This window comes from Aspergillus sydowii (genome assembly GCF_001890705.1).
Source record: "Aspergillus sydowii CBS 593.65 unplaced genomic scaffold ASPSYscaffold_4, whole genome shotgun sequence".
Taxonomy (NCBI): Eukaryota; Fungi; Ascomycota; class Eurotiomycetes; order Eurotiales; family Aspergillaceae; genus Aspergillus; species Aspergillus sydowii.
Genome location: NW_024467862.1, coordinates 2,489,175 through 2,503,176, shown reverse-complemented (window position 1 = coordinate 2,503,176; position 14,002 = coordinate 2,489,175). Strand labels below are relative to the sequence as shown.

General features: G+C 52.0%; 5 protein-coding genes across 5 annotated transcripts; 2 read left to right on the top strand and 3 right to left on the bottom strand.

Moving 5' to 3' along the window:
- Nucleotides 1-125: 125 nt before the first annotated feature.
- Nucleotides 126-2,102, bottom strand: ASPSYDRAFT_89130 (flavin-containing monooxygenase; the record flags this gene model as incomplete). The annotated part of the gene is made up of 1 exon (XM_040852116.1): nt 126-2,102. One exon carries the CDS (start codon nt 2,100-2,102, stop codon nt 126-128), a length of 1,977 nt encoding a protein of 658 aa, XP_040704061.1.
- Nucleotides 2,103-3,471: 1,369 nt separating this feature from the next.
- On the top strand, nt 3,472-5,151 carry ASPSYDRAFT_57689 (uncharacterized protein; the record flags this gene model as incomplete). Its single annotated transcript, XM_040849414.1, has 1 exon — nt 3,472-5,151. One exon carries the CDS (start codon nt 3,472-3,474, stop codon nt 5,149-5,151), a length of 1,680 nt encoding a protein of 559 aa, XP_040704060.1.
- Nucleotides 5,152-6,613: 1,462 nt separating this feature from the next.
- On the top strand, nt 6,614-8,865 carry ASPSYDRAFT_201631 (putative MFS multidrug transporter; the record flags this gene model as incomplete). Its single annotated transcript, XM_040843805.1, has 6 exons — nt 6,614-6,720; nt 6,769-6,902; nt 6,956-7,079; nt 7,128-7,334; nt 7,381-7,716; nt 7,772-8,865. The coding sequence occupies 6 exons, from the start codon at nt 6,614-6,616 to the stop codon at nt 8,499-8,501; spliced, it is 1,638 nt and encodes a 545-aa protein (XP_040704059.1). The 3' UTR covers nt 8,502-8,865.
- On the bottom strand, nt 8,546-10,282 carry ASPSYDRAFT_201629 (uncharacterized protein). Its single transcript, XM_040843804.1, has 2 exons — nt 10,242-10,282; nt 8,546-10,184 (listed from the first exon to the last, which is right to left on the bottom strand). The coding sequence occupies exon 2, from the start codon at nt 10,164-10,166 to the stop codon at nt 8,727-8,729; it is 1,440 nt and encodes a 479-aa protein (XP_040704058.1). The 5' UTR covers nt 10,167-10,184; nt 10,242-10,282; the 3' UTR covers nt 8,546-8,726.
- A 1,999-nt stretch (nt 10,283-12,281) lies between these two features.
- On the bottom strand, nt 12,282-13,826 carry ASPSYDRAFT_150579 (uncharacterized protein; the record flags this gene model as incomplete). The annotated part of the gene is made up of 4 exons (XM_040842018.1): nt 12,282-12,672; nt 12,727-12,911; nt 12,961-13,377; nt 13,422-13,826. 4 exons carry the CDS (start codon nt 13,824-13,826, stop codon nt 12,282-12,284), a joined length of 1,398 nt encoding a protein of 465 aa, XP_040704057.1.
- Nucleotides 13,827-14,002: the final 176 nt, after the last annotated feature.

Here is a 14,002-nt window from a genome sequence, read left to right as displayed (position 1 = left end):
AGCAGCTAGTATATGGGTGATTCTAATAAAACTGGGCTTGGGATGGTATGGTGTTCAGCCACCGTCGGAGGGTTTATATCTTTCGAATTAGCACGTATCGAGTATGAATTAAGCACGATAATACATCACAGTCGGGATTGGAGCTGCCTAGCTTGCTGAATAGACAGCCCTTTTAGAGATCCCTCCTCCCGCCAGCTCTCGATATATCTAAGGAAAGACGCCGCCCCTTCAGACCAAGTAACAGCCTTTGCCCGCTTTTGCTTCTCTTCTGGATCCGTGATATTTGCACTATCCCCATGCCCATTGAAATACCCCGGAGTACAACCAGCCAGCACCGAAAAGAACGGAGCCCGCCGCAGGATCTCCTCAGTATGGGCTTCTTCAGCCTCGCGAGTAACCTCAATGATAGCCCTATTACCAGGTCCAACACGCCTCTCCCCCCGCGCAATCATATACGTGATATGCCGCGCTATCAACCCAAGCATGAAGATATTATTCCCCGTTATAGTTGCCTGGCTCGTCCCAGAGAAAAACAGATTGGGGAATCCATTCGTCGCGTAGCCATGCAATGTCGCTGCCCCGTGAACCTGCCATTTCTGGTCTAAGGACTGTCCATTACGACCTGTTACCTTCACACCCGTTCGTACAGCTGGACTCCCGCTTCCTGCTGTTGGTACTCGGTACCCGGTGCCGAAGATGATGATGTCCACGGGGTACTCCTTCTCACCTACGACGATGCCGGTCGTTGTGACCTTGGACGGACCTTTGCCGTCTGTGTCGACTAGATGGACGTTAGGCTGGTTGAAGGTCTGCAGGTAGGTATCGCTGAACGTCGGGCGCTTGCACCACGAGGGATACCAGGGCTTCAGCTTGGCGGCTGTAGCAGGATCTTTCACGACCTGGTCAATCCGAGCTCGAATTCTTTCCATATGTGGGAAGTCTAACGCATGGAAAGTGTCGGTGTGCTTCTCGAGATTCTCTGGTGTTGGGTTCAAGGGTCTGTTGTTGGGAGAACCGACGATGGCAGAGTACGCGGGCATATCAGTCCAGCCATCGTTCACTAGGTTTTCAAGGTCTGGTGGCGCCGAGTTCGTAATGAATGTATTCAAGTTTAGCTGGCGCTTGTATTGCCATCCCTTCTCGCCTGCGATCTTACTGCTGAAATGGTCGTGGTCTGTCGGGTGCTGCCCGCGGGGCTTCACGTATGCGGGCGTTCGCTGGATGACATATAGTTCTTTAGCAAACTTGGCAACTTCAGGAATTACTCCAATGGCAGTTGCAGCAGTTCCAATCACGGCGACCCTCTTGCCCTCCAGCCCAGTAAGTTCTTGGTTTGACTGCGAACCACCAGAGACAGCATAGTTCCACCGCGCGGTATGGAACATGGAGCCTGAGAAGGAGGGTAGACCTGGAATACGCGGAATCTGCGGTCGAGTAAGAACCCCAGCAGCCAAATAAACATACTGCGCCCGAAACGTCCGTTTAATAGGCTCTGCAGGACCCCGGCGCTCTATACTGTTGACAATCCAGAGCTGCGTACGGCCATCCCATTCCACGCTCTCAATATCCGTTCGAAAGAGCGTCTTGTCCTCTAAACCCCACTTATGTGCAATGCGCTCTGCATGCTCGCGAATCTCCTGACCCGGCGCATATTTATGGGTAGGGATATACCCCGTTTGCTCAAGCAAGGGCAGGTACACATAACTCTCCACATCGCAATGCAGTCCAGGGAATCTATTCCAGTACCAAGTTCCCCCGAACCCACCAGCGGCATCAACAAGACGGATCTCATCGGCCGTGGCTATTCCGTCGTTGATTAAACGAACGGCATACTGGAGGCCACCAAAGCCTGCCCCGAGGATGAAGAATCGATACGTGCTGTTATGTCCGATCGGCGACGACTTAGCATTCAGTGCAATGTGGTCAACCCATGGATCTTCAGCGAGATCCCGTAGTCGTGCTTCATCTGTCTGCGTTAGCTGGATGAATTGCGATGAGCCTTCCGGCCTGAGGCGCTTGTTGGCTTCTTCGGCGTATCGCTTTCGAACGGCGTCGAGCTTTTGTCTGTCCACTCGGGGGACAGATTGTTGAGACGTTGCCATTGTTTCTTCAGTTTTGTTGCGGTCAGTTGAAGCATTTCCTTGCCAGACGTGGATGTCCAGTGTATTTAACAATGAGGGGCGATGACGCGAGCAGTAGCCGGAAAGACGCTATACATGACGCCAACGATGGAGAAAAGGGCGCGATAATTGAGCCATCGCGGTGCAGTGATATGTCTGCAACCTTCTCCAACTCGCCATGGCAGCTGTAATGCAATGCATCACTGGGCTTTAACAGATTAACTGGATAGTGTCTCTCCTATCTATCCTAGTCTGTTCCAGTCCTGTGGATGTTAGTTTCTTGTTGTCTTCCTCATGGTATAATCCTCGATACCTCTGCCAGTATGTAAATTAACGAGTGCTGTATATTTGAAGCCTGAATTCGTTGGTCTTCAATTGTTCATAGCTTAACAGCATCCTCCCCACTCCCCACTACAATAAGCCAGTCTGAATTAATAAACGGTCACCGCCGATCAGCGGGAATGGCTGGAACAGTTCTTTATTGCTTGATCCAGAGCGGGCCAATAATCTAATCAGCTAACGGCACGCCAATCCCCACTGGATGTCCAGCACTGCCTCAACCAGCAGGGTCTGCATTGCGTCATGACGAGCCAATGCTCCCCTGACTCAAATTTTACCTTCCGCTCTTGTCCGCTCTTTACAGCGTCTCATCCGCACGAGCCCGTAGACTCAAATTTTATTTCCGTGACTGTCGGTCGGTAACAGTCTAACAGACTGGTGAACTCCGTATGCTGTCGACTCGTGGTCCCGTCCACAACTGGGCCGCTCGCCTGGGTCCACAAAACACGCACAAATGGGCCTTACGGTGTTAACCTAAGGCCTGCACTGTATTTGTACTTTTCTTAATACTGCTGCTGGGACCGCCAGGAGTAAAGTGACAGGTTTCGTGTCATGCAGTGGTGGATCTTCCACGAGCTCTTCCTTGTATACGCTTGGCCATGCCCAATCTGCGTACCCTGAACGGTCAACGGATAATTCAACCCAGTCCATAGCCTCGTACTGATTGGCTCTGCTCATTATCCATACGACAAGGTGGAGAGACGTGGCAACCGTCAGCCCCTGCCGCTGAACCGCCAACCTTCTCTGGACTGCACGAGTTGGCCGTCTTCTCTTCTCTTCTCCCTTCCACACCCAGAACAGTCTCGCCATGCTTTGGGCAAGGCTAGGCCGGTACAATCTGCTGGCCAGTGTGGCCTTTCTCGCCTTTCTTTCCATTTTGATGACCATCTTTGTCTTTCGATTGTACTCTAACGAAGGCGGGATCAGCATTTTCGCACCCTCAGACGACAGCGGTATCACCGACAACGGTAGCACGGACAGCCCACCTGCCACCCACGATGACGCTCCCCCGATGAAACACCGAATAGACTGGCTGATTCACGACGCCGAGCGAGAATGGGAGCGCCTGCTCCTGCAGCGGTCGCACCGAGTCGAGGACGCCGCCAGACAATATCGCAAGCGACGAAACCGCCATCCCCCGCCGGGTTTCGACAAATGGTTCGCGTTCGCGCAGGAAAAGAACGCCACCATCATCGAGGATCTGTTCGACCAAATATACAATGATATCAGCCCGTACTGGGCCCTGCAGCCACAGGAGATGCGCCGCAGAGCCGCCGGATGGGAACCCCGGATCATCCTCCGCAACCACACCCTGAATGGAGTCGGCACCACCGGGCCTGGATGGATGGACGGCTGGTCCAATCTGATATCGACCATCGCGCACCTTCTCCCAGACATGGACATCCCCGTCAACGGGATGGATGAGCCACGTCTGATCATCGCATGGGAAAACCTCACCGAGTCCATCGCCCAAGACCGCGCCAACCAACACTTCATCCCCTCCGAAGCCGCCGAAAACGAGTACATGACCCTTCCTCCCTTCGACCCCGAACATCCGCCAGAGAATGCCATGCCCCCATTCCTCGGCGCGGACCACTCCTTCTGGGAGATCATGCGCCATGCCTGTCCTCCCGAGAGCCCCGGACGGACGAGCAACATCCCCAAGCTCGACTTCGAACACCCACCTCCCGAATTCTACCACTACCGCAACTTCTCCAGCACAGGGTACGTCGAGGACTTTGAACGATCCAAAGACCCCTGCTGGCGCGCAGAGCTACAAGCCCTGCACGGCTCCTTCATCGAACCGATCTCCATCTCGACCTCACACGAACTCGTCCCCCTCTTCGGCGGCTCAAAACTCACAGTCAACAACGAGATTCTGATCCCCCCAGTGATGTACTGGGCAGATAACCCGCTATTCTCCGGCGGACCAGACCACGGCGGGCCCTGGGCAGAAAAACGAGACGGCCTCGTATGGCGCGGAATCGCCAGCGGGGGCCGCAATCGCATCGACACCTGGACAGGATACCAGCGACACCGGTTACTCTCCATGCTGAACGGGACACAGGTCGCACAGACAAATGGATCTTCCTCGCCTGGTGTCAACTTCCGGCAGCCCGACTACGAGTACTACGACGTCTGGGCCGGTCTCGACAACTCCCTCCCACAGTGGCTGGACGAACATGCCGACGCAGGCTTCCTTGACCTCGTCTGCGGGCCCGACGAACCACACGAAGTGCCTCACTGTCCATACACAGACCCTTACTATACCCTCGCCGGCGGCATCCCCATGAACGAGATGTTCAACTACAAGTACCTCCCCGACGTCGACGGGAACTCGTTCAGCGGGCGATACCGCGGCTTCCTCCTTTCCACTTCCTTACCTATCAAAGCGACCGTGTACAAGGAGTGGCACGATACGCGCCTGATTCCGTGGGCGCACTTTGTGCCGATGGACTCGCTGTATATGGATCTCTACGGAATTTTGAGCTACTTTATCGGGTACGGAGAGCATAAAGGGCGTGATGACCAGGCGGAGAAGATTGCGATGAATGGGAAGCGCTGGGCTGAGCAAGTCCTGCGACAGGAGGATATGCAGGTCTATATGCTGCGGCTGCTGCTGGAGTATGCGCGGTTGAGCGATGATAGGAGAGATAAACTGGCTTATGTGGATGATATGGCGGGGACATAGTTGTCATCCATTTACTATTCGGTTAAACTTGTATTATTAGTGTTCAAACAAAACAAGCACGACTTGTATCCTTTCGTCGCGAATATTTGCTGCCTTCCTGGCTTATGATTACGTCCCACATGTGGGCTTGGCTTATGCACATCGCCATTTCGATCAGCACCGCCCCAATGCTTCATGGATCAGTGCGATGCGTCCACTTCTGTACTTGGCTCATCTCGCTTCATTAACAAGTGGGATGTTATTGAACTTATTGTAGACGATGTCCCCGACACTTGGATTGGGTTAGCGCTCCCACTCAGTCAATCTAGCCAGCGATCAGGCGATCAACCAGAGTAGCTTAGTTTGGGGCTCCTCACTTAGTTAGGTACGGAAATAAGGTTATTATAGCGGGGGCTTGGTTTGCGCGTATTCCTTGGAAGCTGTATCTAAACGAATTCTGCGATGATATTGGAGGAATCCTAAACTCTGAGTTCCTTCGCAGCCCTAATTAAGATACTGCATGCATATCTACCTACAAGCAATTAACGTGCCATAACCCGACGGACAGCACCCATTATTCTGCAATGTTTGAAAGAGCTCACGCGCGTCGTACGGTCGTACTTCCTTGGTATATCTCTCAACCTAGCGACATGCGATGGGACTGTTACATCTCTTCATCCATGAAGGCTGACTCCGGCGTCCCTCGTCCCTAGTATCGTGCTGGGCAGAGACTACTAAGGTTCGTCCAACTACCAACCGGGTTCGCTCTTGTTCATTACTTTGTGAACAGCAGGGAGCTTTGGGTAGACCTATCGCTTTGAAGACCTCGAATCGCTTCTCTAGGTAGCGTGAATCTAAAATTAACGTGCTTGGCACTGCTACCCCTGAAGACTTCATCATTGCGTCCCGATGGAACCAGAACCATCCTTTGTATTATTGGTAGTTGACCGCGAAACCATGATGCCATTAGGTCTGTAAGAAGGCCTATAGCTCGATAATACACTTCCTTGCGTGCTGCGTATGGACGGGGAGCACCCGGGTCGCTACGGCTATCTCTCCAGATGAAGAAATGGTTAAGAGCGTGTATCAATTAAGATTTTGTCGAGCGTATAGGAGTCAGCAATTTGAGCCTTGATCTCACCGGCGCTAACACCTTGAAGGATACAATGGGCGCCACCGTCCGTGCGTAGCGCAGCGACACCTTCGGACGCGGACACGGACACGGACATGGGCAAGGACACGGATATGGTTTTATTCTCGAGCCGCTCCTCCGGCCCCGAATGAATTATATGGGTGTGGAACAATTGCAGAGCTGTGAAGTTGGACTGCAGTCATCATCACTTTCGTATATGTTCGGGGCAGACCCATGGACCAAACCAGCTCGGAGCAGGCTTCGGAATACATGGATTCAACCCACTTTTCAGATCGATCAAGCCGGAGGTCCCAGGACCAAGGGAGCGAGAGACCCCAATGCGGCGGGGAAATGGGAGAGAAGATAGAAGTGCAGCCAGAGCACTCAAACTTGGGTCTCGCAGCAAGCCAACAACCGCCTGCCATTTCTCGTCTCCGGCTTAATATTATAGTATTCGGGTACCTCCTGCTTTCTCCAGCAGCTAGCTAGTATAGCTGACTTTGCAGTCTCTGGATTTCGCTCTTTCTTGCAGCGCTCGACAGTACGATCATATCAACAGCTGTCTTTGATATAGCCAACAGTTTCAACAGCACCGATAAGTCAGCGTGGATCGTGACATCCTACCTGCTGACATACAATGGTAACAGATCGACTACCTAACTCTATAACGCACGTTGTAATATCTGGTTGTAGCATTCGTCCTCCTCGTTTCCAAGCTGAGCGATATCGTCGGGCTCAAACCTCTCCTCCTGGCCTCGAACGCCATTTTTCTCGTCTTTTCTGTTGCCTGTGGGGTATCCAAGTCCATTGACCAGCTGTGAGATCGCCCTCTGCTTTGCTCATTCCGCAATCTAACTTGTCAAAGCATCGTCTTTCGCGCGTTCCAGGGTATCGGGGCGTCGGGCCTGTACTCTCTCACTTTTATCGCCGTTCTCAAACTGCTCACCGTGGAGACGGCCGCGATATACTCTGGCATCATCAGCTCTGTATTTGCAGTCTCTAGTCTATTAGGACCAATACTAGGTGGTGTCATCGTGGATAATACAACCTGGCGGTGGATATTCTATCTCAAGTGCGCGTCCCCTCTGGTATATAGGACTAGCAGCTAACTAAGCCAGCATTCCTCTCGCATCCATCGCAGGATTGATCCTAGGTTGTGCAATTCCAGCATTAAGCGATGTCAGATTCAACCGCCAAACCTTGAGGAGACTCGACTACATCGGCTCGTTTCTGTCGATATGCTGGCTGATCCCTATTCTATTTGCTCTGAAAAAAGGTGGCTCTCAATATCCCTGGAATAGTGGCAAGACCCTTGGTCCATTGGTCGGTGGCCTTGCTGCCCTGGTTATGTTTATTGTGTACGAATCATATCTTCAATATCGAAAGAGCAGCACACGAGAACCCATATTCCCTATCAAGTTTGTCCGCGACCCTCTTCACGGGCTGTTGCTACTGTAAGCATCCTTGCAATAAGACATCCGCAGTAATGTCCACTAACCCCATTTCCAGCAACGTCCTATTCAACGGCTTCACCTTCTATACGTCGATAATCATCCTCCCCCAGCGCTTCCAAGCCGTCAATGCCGTGAGCGCCTCCCGTGCCGGAGTGCTCCTCCTCACCCAAACCGTAGTTTCGCCCTTCTTCTCGCTCTTCACAGGCGTATTCCTATCCAAGAAGCCAAAAATGACTTTCTTTTCCATTATTCTGGGCACAGCCCTGCTTCTAACAGCCACAGCCTGTTTCAGCGTGCTCCCTCAGACCCAGTCCGTCTGTAATCAGCAGTACGGCTTCCAGGTCCTCATGGGCGCAGGACTAGGCATGGTATCCCCATCGCAGTACGTCGCGCTAAAAATGACATTCCCAGAGCGAGACACAGCGGCGGGCACAGGTGCCATGAATATGCTCCGTGCGATGGGCGGGTGTATAGGGCTGGCTATTTGCGATGCATTGCTGAGTTCCCGGCTTGAGGATGATTTACCACCGGTTCTCATGGGTGACTCTGATCTTATTTCCCTTGCCAGGGGTTCTCTGAGTAGTGCTGTTTCCGGGATGACGGATGGCCAGCTTACCCTTGTGCGACGGGTTTATGGGCGCGGGTATGATGATGGGTTCCGGGTTATGATTGCCTTTGCGGCGGTCAATGTCCTTGTTGCGGGGCTTTTGGGCTTGACGGTGTATAGGAGAGGCGGTATTGATCGGATTGTGGAAGATGTCAAGGCTGAGGAGACATTATCATGAAGCAGGAAGCAGTTAGGGGTGAATACACTTGCTTTTCATAGGTGAAGGGTGATGTTGTAGCTTTTACTAATAACCCAAGTCTAATTTTGGTGTAAATCACTATATACATATTTAGCTCTATAGAATGGGATGGCGCATCATTAGCCTGAGAATATGCATACAGGCCTACCAGGATGAGTCGCCCTGTAAGCCCACTGGTTGATTTGCGCTAGACTGAACCGCAGCTTATGAGAGATAATCCTCACAGCGAGTAATACCGAGCTGCGAGACCAAAAACTCATTAACAAACTGGCACTTCGGATCCTGGCGTCTCTGAATCTCTAAGAACTCAGGCAACTTGGGATATCTGCTCTTCATATACTCCGCATCCGGCGCATTCATCTTATTCCAGTGCGGCCGAACGTCATAAGTCTCACCAAACCTAGGCAGGAACTCATACGCAAGCTCCTGGTTCTGCCAGAGCGTCTCAAAACTATCATACTCCTGGATCCAGTCGATCTCAATAACACCAAAGACCCCGCTGAGGCTCGGGTCGAGGTTATATGTGTTCACGGGGGACAGGTACGCATCGTCCCCGTGAAGCGTGCGGTGCTGGATGACAATCTGCTTGTTAGAGGGGCCCGTCATGCGCGGAGTCTGGGACTGCTGGAACCGGGTGTAATTCGCGGCTGCTTCGGCGTAGTACTCGATGGGCAGGAAGTGCTCGATCTCGGCGTAGAAGCGGCTATTGCAGATTCCCTGGGGAGGGCAGGAGACGGAATCGCTTACTTCATCGTAGCAGATGTACTCTTTCTTACAGTCTCCGCAGCCGTTGGCGCAGTAGTTGAGGGTGCAGTTGCTGGCGCCGGTGTAGTTTGTCGGCTCCCAGTAGGATAGGAAGTAAGTAGGCTCGAGGTCCCAGTCCTCTGTCTTCTCGTTCCAATCAAAGTGTGGACCCCAGACGGTCATGCGGTCGTGCTCCTTGTATAGCTGTGCAATTTGCTTGTACATTTGGTTAAAGTCGGAGGTGGCGTTCATGACCTTGGTGGTCTTCTTCACGCGGTAGGTAGGCTGGACCTTGATGGTCATCTCAGTGATGAGTCCTAACGCTCCGAGACTGATACGAAAGGCTTTCAGTTCTTCGGGATTGTTCTTCTCGTCGATAACCCGGAGCTTGCCCTGCGCATCCAAAACACGCAGTCCAACAATCTGGCTGGCGATATTACCAATGTTGGAACCAGAACCGTGAGTCCCAGTCGAGGCAGCACCAACGAAATTCTGAACGCGCTCAACACCAAGGTGATTCAAGGACAGGTCGTGGGCTTTTAGCTCTTGGGTGAGATCATCGACATCCCAACCAGCACCAAAAGTCACCGTCATGTTCTTCTTATCGATATGCAGTTTCTTCAGGTTGACGAGAGACACGATGTAGGTCGGCTTTTTGGCAAGACTCTGGTCGACACATTGGGTCAGATTTCCAAACCCATGGCCATTTCCGACGACTTTGATGTGAGATCCTTCGGCGAATTGTTGGTGGAGGAAGTTTGCGGCCGCGTCCTCATCTGCAGGGGCGATATATGCATCGGATTGGCAAGTGACTTCGAACTGCCAGTTGTACCAGCGGTAGGCAGAACCGAAGACCGCATGCAGCAGTAGTAGGAGGATAGCGGGTTTAAAGCCGACCATCTTGGACCAGGATGTTAACTATTACAAGTCAGAAAGAACACGACAGTTGGGGTGTTGTTAACATGGTCGACTGACATCTTGACTGCGGGAAGACAGGTATAGACGGATCAACCCACACTGGACTCAACAGGATGGGAAAGAAGGGAAAAAACTTGATCTCATGCAGGGGAAGCTCCTAGATATGTGAAACTGCCGACAGCCTTCAGTCACTGCTTCAGGTTTGACTATTCCTACTCTTTTGATCCCGGGACCGGATCATGCAAAACCTCCACCCACGCCCGAGATATCCACCATGGTCCACCGATGATCTGACATTCTTCTTATCTAAAACTTAATACTGTCTGTTGGGTCCCTGTAACTCCCAGAATAAGCTGTTCAACTAGCAAATGCATTGAAAATCTTACATAAAACTGCGTAGCAGCAAAATCTCAGTATTCGGCCAGAATCCCACTCTGCATGGGCTCCCATCTTCTATAAGCTCACCGGGTGCTCTAAACGGTCCTGTTCCATCCGCAGTGATCTGATTGTATTATCAGCACGACGAGGGAAACAGGTACATACGAAACCATCAATCATAAACCATCATGTCAGTTTACTCGGTAGGTAATCCAAAAATTTCCTCCCGTCATCTTCTAGACTATTCTTCAGACCACTACTGTTTCAAGCATGCAAACTTCTGTCTGCTCCACGCGACCCACAGTAAGAGCAATATACCTATGACAGGAGGTGATAACTCAGTGTAGGCCTTAGAGACAATCGATTCATCATCACTTATTGCTGTACGAAGTGTTCTTGACCTATTCAGCTGCTGCAGAGCCGGAACACTGGCAAGAGCCTAGGTATGTAGAGCGTAGAGGGTGATCGCAAATTGAGATAAACCAGCGCTTGACCCACAGAACCGCCAAACTCGTCTTGATTGACATGACTCTAACACTTGGTGTGATCTGATAAGATCTGGCACACGGGATAATCACAGGTGCACTCCAGACATTATCTGGCTCAGCAGCCGCCCTCAAAAATTCTTCTCGCCATACTCCACTGCAAAAAGGGCTACGGAATCTCAGAGACGACACAAATTCCGTATGACGTACAGTAAAAGCCGAATATCGTCGGCATGCCGAATCCCACCCCCTGTCTTCCACTCTTCTTGCACGGGATCCTCAGGAACAAAGTCCTTAGCGCCTGAGCCGCTTGTGAAGACCCACCGGGAAAGATTTCCTCTCACCGTGGAATTATTGTGGATGTTTTGAGCGTGGAGCGAGTTTTGTCCGAGTTTCAGACTCGGTTGTCCTGTCCTGGCGATCTCACTCTCCGATATCGCTGCTGTCTGGTCTGTTTTTCCCACGACACCGCAACGCTGGATCTTGATCGTACAGAAGGTGTCAGAATATAAAGAAGTGATAGACGTCTGGAGGTCTTAAGAATTCAAATTATTAACCAAGGCGTTAACAATAACAGTTGCGAGGCAAGAAAATGCTGGTTTTATACAGTTTGCATGATATATATTTTCGACTTTCAACCATCACCGAGATAACATTGCAACTTTTCTCTGTCAATCCATACTTGACTTCACGAATTAACCAATATAGTATATCTTGGTTTGCCCTTCAGCAACGAAATAGACATACAACCAAAGCCATCAGCCACCGACTGGCCTATGAAGTGTCAAGGTCGCAGCTTCCTATATTAACTTGGATGATCGTACCTTCCTCGTCGGCATTCATGTTAAACGTTACTTCAGGTACGGAAGGTACGACACATTCCATTATACAGTAGGAAGCTGCGACTGTGCCAGTCCATGCTAGGAAAGCGCGATGCATTACCATGGTAACCATATATTCATAGGTTGTCCATCGCACCTTCCCAGATACGGGCCTACGCATTTTCCTCCGAGTCTACCTTATGAGCAGGAATATATCTCATCAATATAATTATTATTATTGCTTAAATATGTATCAGACTAGCCTCCAAATTATCCCTCATAGCAAGGGGAATTAGGTAGGTACAAAGAGACCGTCCAAGAAGCAACCACCACCGTTCCCAGCATTATATATATATGTCCAGCTCTCCGCAACTAAGATTCCTGCTACCTATAGGTACGTACCAGGCATACAACTAGTAGTACAGCGGGTTCTCAGGATCAGTCAAATCAAACACAACAACAGAGTGCGGCTTGGCACCACCACGGTTCGCAAACTCGCGGCTGAAGTCGATGCTGCGGTTAAAGCTGAGGCTGCCGTCATCGTTAATGTCGATGTACAGGGCGTGGAAGTCGGCCGGGGTGTTGATGAGGCCGATCTCGCCGGTCTGCACGAAGTAGTCCGTGACAGCGACGTGCTTCTGGTCCGGGGTTACCTTGATGTAGTGCGGGCCGATGGTGGGCTGGTCCTCGTCCGGGTCGTCGAGGCGCTTGACGTTGTTGAGGTCGCTGATGTCCAGGGCGGCGATGTGGTTGGCGGTTGTTAGGGTGAGGTAGATGTATTTGCCGTCTTGGGTGATATCGGTGCTGGTCTTGTTAGTGTTTTATATCTGGCTGTGGTGTGATATATGAGGAGCTTACTAGATAGCGGTAGTGTCCCGGGCCTTAGGGCCGAGGTCGTATAGGAGCTCAGTGACACCGGGCTTACCGTGCTCGTCCTTGCGCTCCGGGTAGATGATCCAGACCTGGCCGAGGTGAACGGCGGTGGCGAGAGCAGCGCCTTCCTTGTTGCCGGGGATGAACTTGACGTCCTGGATACCACCTCCCTAATCACGATTAGCATGACATCTATGTTTATTGGGGGGAAAGGCATACATCAGGAATGGTGATGGTGTTGAGGATGTGCTTGGTGTCCAAGTCCCAGAGACGGAGGGTGTTGGCACGGCGGATACCAGTGCTGGGCTTCAGGATACTGATAGGCTCGACAAAGTCCGAGGTGAGTATGAGCTTCCTCTCCCAGTCGATCGACAGACCGTGAGGGGAGAACTGCTGGCCAAGAACGTCGAGCAGGCCATCGACATCCTCGGGCCACTCGTGGATGATGTTGAAGTCCGCGTCAGTCTCGACGAGACGGCCGGGGGAGGTTCCGACAGCAGAGCCCATGTAGGTGATGTAGAACCCACCATCGGGCTTTGCACGGATCTCGTCGGCGATGGACGAGAGGATCGCCCGGTTGCTCTTCTTGAACTTGGGGCGGTAGGGGTTGCTGGTGTCGAAGTAGAAGGCAGTGTCCTGGCTATGTTAGACATGCTGGGCCACAAAGTTGGGTGACATACCTGGGTCTTCAGCAGGGACAGGAGACCACCTCCCACCAGGGTCTTGCCGTCAAGGGACGGTCCCAGGTGGTGTGGGTCGTTGCCACTGGAGGGCACATCGGTGATGTAGATCAGGGTGCCGAAGGTGTCATCGTCCAGACTGTAGGTGGCAAGGAAGTCCTTGTGCTGCTTGTCACCGGCACCAGTCCAGAAGTAACCAATCTTCTTGGGCTTGAGATCACTGGCAGTGAAGGGAGGACTGTCCACAGCAGCAGTGGGGACCTGCAGGATGGGAAGAGGCGGGACAATGTTGTTCAGGGCCTCAGTCACACCGGGAATGTGTGGAATCAGCGGGGGCAGAGAGATCGAAAGGGCCTGCCCAAGGGAGGCCAGGGGGATCAGTTGGACAAGAGAAGTCGACTTCATCTTGACGGCCAATGAACGACTGTGCCAGTACAACGAACAAGGACGGAGGGAACAAGGATGAAGCAAGAAGGAATGGAAGGACCTTGGGCTGATGATCTCTGAGAGGATTTGAGCAGATTATCGAGGGACATGCCCTTTATAAGCCTTTCATGGCTCCTCTGTCTGTCCTGGGTCTG